Genomic DNA, 11,004 nt, shown 5'->3' with positions numbered 1-11,004 from the left:
TCTCTCGCAGTCTTTTCTTGGTCCTCCTGTTTCCCCAGTATGTGTTCGCCATCTCTGGATGGGTGCAATCACCTGGCTATCCCCGTGGTTATCCACCCCATGCCAGTTTCAGCTGGAGCAGGTATACAATACACTCATTAATATTACATAGAGACAGCAGAGAGTAGCACTATATTTGTGCTAAGGATTGATACAGAAATTGTCTATTATGAGTCACAGTTAGCTATTTATTTTGTTTGTAAGAATGAGCTGACAGGTGGTTGCATATTAGATGACGAAACATTGTGTACACATACTCAATGTAAAGACAACCCTCTTGGATAATTGTGCTTCTCTATTCAACGACCCGCCCCAGGTGTGCTCCACCGGGTCATGTACTGTCCCTCACCCTCTCACACCTGGACCTGGAGGACAGCCATGACTGTGAGAACGATGCTCTGCGGGTCAGTAGAGTGGAAGTAACTATAGTAACTGAACTGGGCAAGTTTAAAAAAAAGTCAGTCACAGGTTTTTATTTTATTTTATTTTGAATCACAGCAACTCACAGGTTTTAATGTTTCAAAAGTGGTCTAATATGAATGTGTAGGCAGGGTGTTCTGCTCCTAATGGTGGAGGATTGGTTAAATGCAGAAGACAAATTCTTTGTACATAAGCCAAGACATACGCGTAATTAGAGTTTTGTAAATTGCAGCACCTAAGTTAAAGGTATACACTTTGTTAAATCAAGCTAGCGCATATGGCGTCAAATCAACAGCAGTCCTGAGCTAGCCGGAATACATTCTAAAAGAGGATGAACAAATTGACACAGAGAACAGATATGCCTTTGCTCTTTAGTCCATGGCCGAGAGCTGTGTGTTTATTTTCACTTCCTTATATACACAGATCACATGATCACGTGACCGGTCAGGTGATCAGGTCACGTGCTCTCAATTAAAGGTATAGATATAAATATACATACAGTGATATATATATACACAGGCAATTAATGATAAAGGTATAGATATAAATATACATACAGTGATATATATATACAGGCAATTAATGATCATACATTCCAACACACTTTAATGAGCGGTACTTTCCTAATAAACAATGTAGACTCATACAAAAATAATCCCTCTTAATCATCACTTATGACCCACTAGAAGTGTGTGATGGTGTCTGTATCCACAGAGACCCTTCTTTATGCTTGTATTTTCCAGTGGTGTATACTTAACTAAGTACATTTACTCGAGTATTTCACTTAAGTACAATTTTGAGGCATTTTTGTCTTTACTTTTTTGGAGTATTTCCAGTTTTCAGTAGTTTTCTTTACTTCTACTCTTTCATTACCTATTATGACATCAAAGTCAAGACTTGATTTGTTGTACTCTCCGCCTATATTTCCCAGATCATGTTAGATGGGGTTCCCGTTTCCACGGTGTGTGGCCAACAGACATTTGAGGAGCTGCAGTCCTCTGTTAACCCTCGCCTCCTCTCCCACACTGGAGGTTGCCTCTCTCTGTCGTTCCACTCCGATTTCTCCAACGTCAGGAGACACACTGGCTTCAGAGGCTTCTACACGGTGCGAGGTGAGAAGAGGACACCTCATTGGACTTAAGATCACATCTGTATTCATATGTTGACATATGTTGTGTTTAACATATATATATATATATGTTTTCCCTCAGCTCTCCTTACATTAACCACATTCTATAGAGCAGTGGTTCCCAAACCTTTTCATGTCAAGGACCCCCAAATTGACACTCATTAGCCCGAGGACCCCCATTTGAAAAGATATGCCAGAGACCCCCATAAGATAATTATTTTTACGGCTCCAGCAGTGATTCTCAACCCGTTTAATTTCAAGGACCCCCAGTTTGACAAGCATTAGTCTACGGACCCCCATTTAATGGTGTACAAATGGAACCAAATGGACCCTAACGGGTCCATTTGACCCCACTTTGGGAACCACTGCTATAGAGGGTATGCACATGACATCATCGTCAATTATTAAGTTATAATATAACTTAATTCCGGGTATGATGATATAACTGTTATATTATATGGGAATGCCTACTGAGTGGAAAAAAACTACTTTCTGGCCTTGACAGCCCATACATCCAAACAGAAAAGTCCTCACTTTATGCATGCGCATACCCTCTATTGTGTACTTCGTGTTGTGCACACACACACACACACACACACAGAGCAATTACACTGTCTTTTACCAAAGTTGAAAATGTGATTGTGTGTTCCATGCGTCCTGAGACTTCGATGAATGCGAGGATGACCCAGACCACGGATGTTCCCACTTCTGCCAAAACTTCATCGGAGGCTACCGCTGCTCCTGTCGCCATGGTTACCAGCTGGACACAGACAAACAAACCTGTAGAGGTACAGTTAATGTCTCGTCAGACCTGCGTGGTCATTTTGGGATGCCTGCCTGCATGGCAGTGTTGGTTTTGTTATTTTACACACGTACACACACACACACACACACACACACACACACACACACACACACACACAGACACACACACACACACACACACACACACACACACACACACACACACACACACACACACACACACATACACACACACACACACACACACACACACACACTTTCACTTCACCAGGTTTGTGCAGCTATTTCATTTGGTTATGCACTTAACTTAACTTAGTAACAGAGAAAGGCATGGGCAAACAAAAGCAACTTTATTAGGGCATCAACGCAAAGGTTTGAAATCCTATTGTTTTGGTGCTTATTTGTCTCTTCTGCTACAGTTTTGCAAAATAAAACATCCTACATTATTATTATAAATTGAAAAAATAGAATGTGGCCAGAAAAAACTACAAAAACAAAACATTGGCATTAAATGAAAGAATTGTCTGTCTGATCCATAGACTGTAAAACTAGGTCTGATCGTGATAAATCATGCATCTTTAATACAGCTGTCAGAAACTGCCAAAGGTCTAGATCTGGACCCTTCGTTGCTTTCCACTTCTAAACAGTCGATGTTGGTTTGATGCCCAGAATTGCCACTTTGTGGCTATATTTAGGAATTCAGCCAACGTGAAGATAACATTACAATGCTATTGTTGCTAACTGTAAACCTGAAGGAGTCCACTGCATCTGCTGACAGGTTCAAGGTTTGGCATGTTTGCAGCACGGGTCCCTTTGAGAATGTGCTCAATTAACGACAGTATTGGGTTGCGTGGGCCCCTCGTGGCCCCTCGTGGGCCTCGTGGCCCCTCGTGGGCCACGAGGCCACCACAGACTGGTAGCTAAACCAAAGAGAAGAGGAAGCTAGGGAACACATTACAAAGAGGAAGTGAGAATAGTAAATTGAGGAACGAGAAGAAGTCACAGGGGACAAGAGGAGGGGAGAATATTCATTTTTGGGAAATGGACACTCATGAGGATAAACAATGTTAAACATAGAACGTATCACCACATGATAGAACGTTATCATGTGGTGATAATCATTAAAGATGATTAAAGTAAGTGATATTTTGTGTTTAAAGCTTAAAGCACTATTTCCTAATAATAATAATAATACTAAACATTGGTTGCTTTAGAGCTGTTTGATCAGTAACAGGCCGGCGTCTCTCTGTCTCTCCAGTTCTTTAATAAACAGAAAATTCATTTTCAGTCGGGTTGCCAATTTCAGCCAATCAGGAGTCCCGGTTCCACATTTGTTTTAATGTTTGTTTGTGGCTTTCGACTTTATTTTATATTTTTTTATAGAGGGATAGATAGTAGGCCGACAGGAAATGGGGGGGGGGGGGGGGGGGGGGGGTTGACATGCAGTAAGGGCCGTCGGGATCGGGAGTCGAACCCGCGGCACACTGCCAGACAGGATTACCAGCCAAGGTGCCTGGACCGCTGAGCCACGGCCCAGGCCCCAGTTCCAATGTTGTCTGCTCATGTCTTCGTGTTGTTAAAGTGGTATGCCGTTGCCGACCTGAAAATGCATTTTCTATTTTAGTACAATCAGAATATAGAGCTATTTAACACTTATTCTAACAGAAATATATCACTTACCGTACCTTTTAAGATAATGATAATAACAATAATGATGATGGTAGTAAAGAAAATAATGTGTGTGTGTGTGTGTGTGTGCAGCACACACACACACACACACACACACACACACACACACACACACACACACACACACACACACACACACACACACACACACACACACACACACACACACACACCGACCCAGCAGAACTGACTGGCTCTCTGGCTACACCCACCTCAGTGAGCTGCACGGAGGACCGCTCAGGGTCCATGAAGGGTGTGATCTCCAGCCCCTCCCACCCTGCTCCGTACGCGGAAAACGCCCGCTGCTCCTACACCCTGTCGGTGGAGGACCACCTCCAACTGGAGCTGAACTTCACCGGGGGCTTCGACGTTGAGCAGAGCCCCGACGACGGACAGTGTATCGATTCAGTGACGGTAGGCAGCAGACTGCAGTATCGCACCCTTGTACCCTTTATATTAAAGCGCTTTTTTTTGCCCCTCCAACCTGGCTTTCAGACATGACGTCATGTGGCAGCCAAGTCTATGGACCTTTTAAGTTTGTCTTAGGCAGGACCCCCCCCCCCCCTTTGGCCTCGGATCCCCATCTGAAAGGTGCTTGTGCCAGGGACCCCTATACATGATGTGTGTGGTTTAAATGTTTCAGAAATATTCCAGATTTTTCCAGATTCATCCAAATTTGTTTTGAAAAATAATCTACAAGCTCACCGCGTCGAGTTTGTGAGCGTTGTGAGCTTGTAGATCGACTATTTTCAAATAGCCGATAAGTGGTTAAATAGGTGTTGATTAACTACTTTAGCTGGGGACCCCCAGGAACCCCCTCAAGGACACCTGGGGGTACCCGGACCCAACTTTAAGAAGTATCTGCCATCAACCAGCCTAGGCCCTAGACTAGGTACAATTAGATTTGGTGTCTTGGAGAGAGGGATATGAAGGCATCCCACCCCTCTGAACCTTTGTACTATTAGTTCTGTTGTTTTTTTCCAGGTTGAAACTTCCTCCGGGCCTCTGGGACCGTTCTGTGGCCAGGCCCTCCCGCCATCACCCTTACTCACCCAGTCAAGTCACGTCCGCATCCTCTTTAACTCCGACGCCTATGGCTCCAACACCGGCTTCTCTATCCATTACAAGAGCAGAGGTAAAACACTGCAGGGATCAAGTGCTACTGTATGTGTGTGTTTCTCTGTGTTGCTCTGATTTTAATTCATTATAAAGTGGGCTTGGTAGTTTATTTTATTTTATTTAAGGGCTTAGTTTAATATAATGATAATATAATATAATCAAATTTCACATTATCAAATGTTTTATGGTCATGATTCACCAGGATCCTGGATGGTTTGATTCTAGGCTTAGAATAATTGATATACAGTAAATATTTTTGTAAATCTCTATGGGAAAAATGAATGACAGATTTTTCAGTGGGCCCATAAAACCATGCCCACTGCTATGCTCTATACTAGTTACTGCACTGTGAGCTTTTTGATTGATTGAATACTTTAAGTCAAAAATGTAATAGCACGGAATAGCATATAGTCCAATAATACACTTGGGCTAAGTCCCGGGGACTTGTTGTCATTGTGGTCCTATGTGTATTAAATGAATCAACAGATCATAGAATATTAACACATTAATACATGTCATCAACAATACAATACAATACAATACAATACAATACAATACAATACAATACAATACAATACAAATAGTTATATTTACACCTATGATACAAACAGTCCATCCATGTCACATAATTTGGAGCGACACCCACCCGGAAGGGTTGACTCCCACTTTTAGACCAGAGCGGCCAATGCGTTCCTCCAGGCTTTCATTTTTTGCACAGACGAAAATAAAAGCCTGGTACCGAGGCTATAGGTAACCCCCCACTCCTCTGTGTGTCTGCAGTGCAGACGTGTCCAGGTCTGGTAACCCCCCACTCCTCTGGGGCTCCCGGGCGACCAGAACATAGCCATGGCGACACTGTGACAGTGACCTGCGAACTTGGACGAACTCTGGAGACGGTGAGATGATCACAGATAAAATAAGTAATGAACTGTGTACATAATTCAATTTTTGTTTTGTTTAATAATTTACTTTTCCTGTAATATACTGTAAATATGGATGGTACTAGTCAGAAGCCAATATCATATGTTATGTGATGTGACCTGAATGAGATATCTCATTCCTATCTCACTGAATGATTGAGTGCTACATTGCTAAAAAAAAAAAAAAAAAAAAGCATGGGGTTATGGTAGATAACTCTTTATTATTCTGAATAAAAGCAGAAAAGCCCCCAAAATATCGTAAAAAAAACAAACGCTAGGTTATAGTGTGTCTCATCATCTTCTCCTTTGTAAAAGGAATCGGATGCCAAGACACTGAGCCTGACTGAGTTCAAGACAACGTGTCAGAGGACAGGCGCCTGGAGCCCCGTGTACCGTTGTGTCCGTGAGTTTGACAGACAGAGTTTGATCATTGATTTTAGTGATTGATATTTGTAGTTCTATTCCATTATTCAACCTTATAGTTTCATAATTATGAAAACAACAAGAACCTCTTCTTTGCATGTGTCCCTGTTGTGATTGATACTTATTCTCCCCCACTTGATGTTGGAGATCGGAGAAATACTATATGAGTGTCAGATGGGTTTGTAGTGTTTTTTGTTTTCTGAGCCCAGTGACATCTGTCGGCTAAGATTGTAAAATGTAAACATTCTTCTGGACTCCTTCTAGCTGTGAATTGTGGGATGCCAGACGTTGCCAGACGCACCAGCCTTCAGGTGGTGGGATCAGACAGTGGGGGCATCAGCACTCTGTATGGAGATGAGATTCAGTTTGAGTGTGGTTCAAAGTACTACACACTGGAAGGAGATGGTGAGTAGACTCAGTGAAATTATTTCTGTACCATTCTGGACGGGAACCCCTTTTGGTGTTTTAACTAAGCATTATGTTATACTTTAGCTATTGAAAAATAGCAGATCTACAAGCTCATAGCGCGCCACCGAGTGGTGCGCTACGAGCTTGTAGGTCTGCTATTTTTGAAAAATCGTAAAAATGCGGCACAAATCTTTGAATATATATTCTTTCAGAGCGAACGTTTTTTCGACGTCAGGCCTAAATGGGTTAACTTCTTCATTGAACTCTGACTCTTACAAATGGGTTGATTTTTACACTCTCACAGTTAAATTAATTAATTATTGCCCCATGAAATAACCTTTCCTTGAAGTGTTGTGATAGTATGTAAATCCATTCAGAGGTTATGCACCTATAGTTGTGATAGTTCACGCCCTCTGCACCATCTACTTTAATTTGGCCAACCGGCATGAAATGTGAATCAGTTCTTCCTTGTCCCATGACATTTGTATAATAATGTTAACATGGATCTCAGAACAGACTCCATATCTACAGTATGTGTGACTGTCAACACTATGCCTTGTGCTCTCTTTCAGATGGGTACCTTTGTAATGCCAGCAGTGAATGGGTATCAGTTAGCGGAGAGACAGATTTTCCAAGATGCACTGAAGGTATGATTTCAGTATCACTTGATATCAGTCTTCATTCTTTTGGACGTATTTCCCCCCATACTATATATTGTCATGTCCTTTATGTGTGTTTCAGTGTGTGGGAAGCCAGAGGATGATATCTCGAGCACCGGCAGGATTTGGGGAGGTAGTCGAGCAGAACTGGGGAAGATTCCATGGCAACTCTACATCCAAGAACCAAAACTAGGAGCAGCATCGTTGATCAATGATGGGTGGGCTGTGACTGCAGCTCACGTTGTGAGTGACTCCGAAGCGATGCAAGTTAAAATGTACGGTGGACTGATTGATACGGACAATGTGGCCGGATCACAGTCTGATGTGGTGGTCATGGATGTCAAAAATGTCATAATCCATTCTGGATACAATAATCCACGTCCCAAATTAAATTTTGACAACGACATTGCTCTGCTGAGGCTGTCTTCTAGGGTGAAGCTAGGGCCCAACCTCCTTCCTATTTGTCTGCCCGAAGTGGGCGACAGACATGTGCAGGAAAACCAACTGGGCACCGTGTCGGGGTGGGGCAGGACGGAAGAACGGAAACTCAGCAAAATCTTAAAATATGCCCCCGTTAAGGCTTACTCCCTTGATGAGTGTAAGACGGTTCCCATGCACAAAGGCAACAATAAACCAATGATCTTCACAGAGGAGAACATGTTCTGTGCCGGAGAGAGTGGGGTGGGGGACAGCTGCAGAGGAGACAGCGGTGGACCATTGGTTGTGCCTCCGCTGGGCTCTGGGAACAAGGATGGCCAAGGGCCCTATCGCCTCAGAGGCATCGTGTCCTGGGGCAGCGCCTGTCAGGACCAGCAGTTTAAAGGCTATTACGTTAATGTGGCGAATTACTTGGAGTGGATCCAAGAGACAATAGAGAGAGTAGAGAGAGAGGAAAAAGAGATGAAGAAGTAAACGTCTATACCAGCAGTAACTGAAGTAATCGAGTATAACAAACTAATCACATAAAATAACAAATCAATGTAATATCATACTTATTAGCATGTATCATGATTAGAGTGTAATCAAAAAAGTCAACCAAAGAACCCGATTCGGTAGCACTTTACATTAAGGTCATTGTAATTAATATTAATTAAGCGTTAATAAGACACTCATTAACAGTCTTATTAACACTTATTAGCAACTTATTATTTGTTAATAAATGTTTATAAGCAACCTTAATAAACCGTTAATTAGACAGTTATTAATTAACAGTCTTATTAACACTTAATAAATACTTATTAGCAACTTATTACTTGGGTTTATTATAATAAATGCTTATAAGCAACCTTAATAAACCGTTAATAAGAACCTTATAAATACTCTAACTGTTAATTAGACAGTTATTACAATTAGTATACATTAATTAACAGTCTTATTAACACTTAATAAACACTTTATTAGCAACTTATTATTTGTTAACAAATGCTTATAAGCAACCTTAATAAACCATTAATAAGAACCTTATAAATACTCTAACTGTTAATTAGACAGTTATTACAATTAGTATACATTAATTAACAGTCTTATTAACACTTAATAAACACTTATAAGCAACTTATTATTTGTTAATAATTGTTTATAAGCAACCTTAATAAACCATAGTATAAATTAATTAACAGTCTTATTAACACTTAATAAACACTTTATTAGCAACTTATTATTTGTTAACAAATGCTTATAAGCAACCTTAATAAACCATTAATAAGAACCTTATAAATACTCTAACTGTTAATTAGACAGTTATTACAATTAGTATACATTAATTAACCGTTAACAAGAAACTTCTTATGAATTAATATATGTTTATAACACATTTAATAAAGTGTTAACAAGAAACGTATATGTTTATAACCCATTTAAGGGAGCGTTAGCAAGAAACATATACATACTTATTAATTGTTAATAAGACACTTGTTAGAAGTTGTTATACATTAATTAACTGTTCATAAGTACCCCGTTATCCATTGGGGTATTTAAGGGTACATTTAATAAAGGGCTAAAAATAAACGTATAAATACTTATTAACCATTAATAAGATACTTATTAATAATTATTATACATTAATTAACCGTTAATAATAAACTCGTTATCCATTCATACCTTTATGGTAGGGTATATATATATATATAACTACCAGGAAGGGTAGGCCTACTTAGGGCATTATCCGTTAATAAGGCCGTGTTAACAATCAATAAACCATTTATAACACTTGGTAAACATTCATATCTGTTTGTAAACGCTTGTAACAAATGTAATTAACCGTTAAGTTGATACTTATAAGTCTTTATTAACATTCAAATTGAACTTATTATGCATTTATTAAGCGTTTACTATGCACTTATTATGACATTAATTAACACTTCCGCATTAATTAAATTTGTTACAAGCGTTTACAAACAGATATGAACGTTTACCAAGTGTTATAAATGGTTTATTGATTGTTAACACGGCCTTATTAACGGATAATGCCCTAAGTAGGCCTAACCTTCCTGACAGTACATACCTTATAAATGGGTTACTAATTGTTAATTAGTATTTTCACAATGTTTATTAACAGTTAATAAGTATGCATACTTTTTTGTTATATATATATAACACCCACCCATAAAGGTATGAATGGATAACGAGTTTATTATTAACGGTTAATTAATGTATAATAATTATTAATAAGTATCTTATTAATGGTTAATAAGTATTTATACGTTTCTTGTTAGCCCATTATTAAATGTACCCTTAAATACCCCAATGGATAACGGGGGTACTTATGAACAGTTAATTAATGTATAACAACTTCTAACAAGTATGTATATGTTTCTTGCTAACGCTCCCTTAAATGGGTTATAAACATATAAGTTTCTTGTTAACACTTTATTAAATGTGTTATAAACATATATTAATTCATAAGAAGTTTCTTGTTAACGGTTAATTAATGTATACTAATTGTAATAACTGTCTAATTAACAGTTAAAGAGTATTTATAAGGTTCTTATTAATGGTTTATTAAGGTTGCTTATAAACATTTATTAACAAATAATACGTTTCTTATAAGTGTTTATTAAGTATTAATAAGACTGTTAATTAATGTATACTAATATTAATAACTGTCTAATTAACGGTTTATTAAGGTTGCTTATAAACATTTATTAACAAATAATAAGTTGCTAATAAGTGTTTATTACGTGTTAATAAGACTGTTAATGAGTGTCTTATTAACGCTTAATTAATATTAATTACAATGACCTTAATGTAAAGTGCTACCGCCCTTAAATCAAGGCTCCAGACTTCCCAAAACAAACTGCTACTACTTGGCCTCACTCCCCGAACCCACCTCACCCCTGCCCACTTTGATTGGCTGGAATGGCGTCTGGTCCACAAGATTCGATACACCACCAAGATACCCATGTACCTGTCTAAATACTTCCTTAATGTCAAC

The 11,004-nt window shown here is 39.2% G+C and overlaps 1 protein-coding gene across 1 annotated transcript in view; it reads left to right on the top strand.

The window, feature by feature from the left end:
* Positions 1–8,636, top strand: part of c1s.2 (complement component 1, s subcomponent .2) — a 9,503-nt gene extending 867 nt beyond the window's left edge. The window contains exons 2-12 of the mRNA XM_079503642.1: positions 11–121; positions 356–443; positions 1,391–1,571; positions 2,251–2,376; positions 4,260–4,456; positions 5,027–5,177; positions 5,942–6,057; positions 6,397–6,484; positions 6,769–6,909; positions 7,485–7,559; positions 7,654–8,636. Of these exons, the coding sequence (XP_079359768.1) occupies positions 11–121; positions 356–443; positions 1,391–1,571; positions 2,251–2,376; positions 4,260–4,456; positions 5,027–5,177; positions 5,942–6,057; positions 6,397–6,484; positions 6,769–6,909; positions 7,485–7,559; positions 7,654–8,483 (2,104 nt within the window). The 3' untranslated portion in view covers positions 8,484–8,636. The remainder of the gene's footprint in view (positions 1–10; positions 122–355; positions 444–1,390; positions 1,572–2,250; positions 2,377–4,259; positions 4,457–5,026; positions 5,178–5,941; positions 6,058–6,396; positions 6,485–6,768; positions 6,910–7,484; positions 7,560–7,653) is intronic.
* Positions 8,637–11,004: the final 2,368 nt, after the last annotated feature.

Source organism: Electrona antarctica (assembly GCF_951216825.1).
Source record: "Electrona antarctica genome assembly, chromosome: 6".
NCBI classification, from domain to species: Eukaryota; Metazoa; Chordata; class Actinopteri; order Myctophiformes; family Myctophidae; genus Electrona; species Electrona antarctica.
The sequence above is the reverse complement of the archived record's forward strand: the minus strand, read 5'-3'. Positions and strand labels throughout refer to the sequence as shown.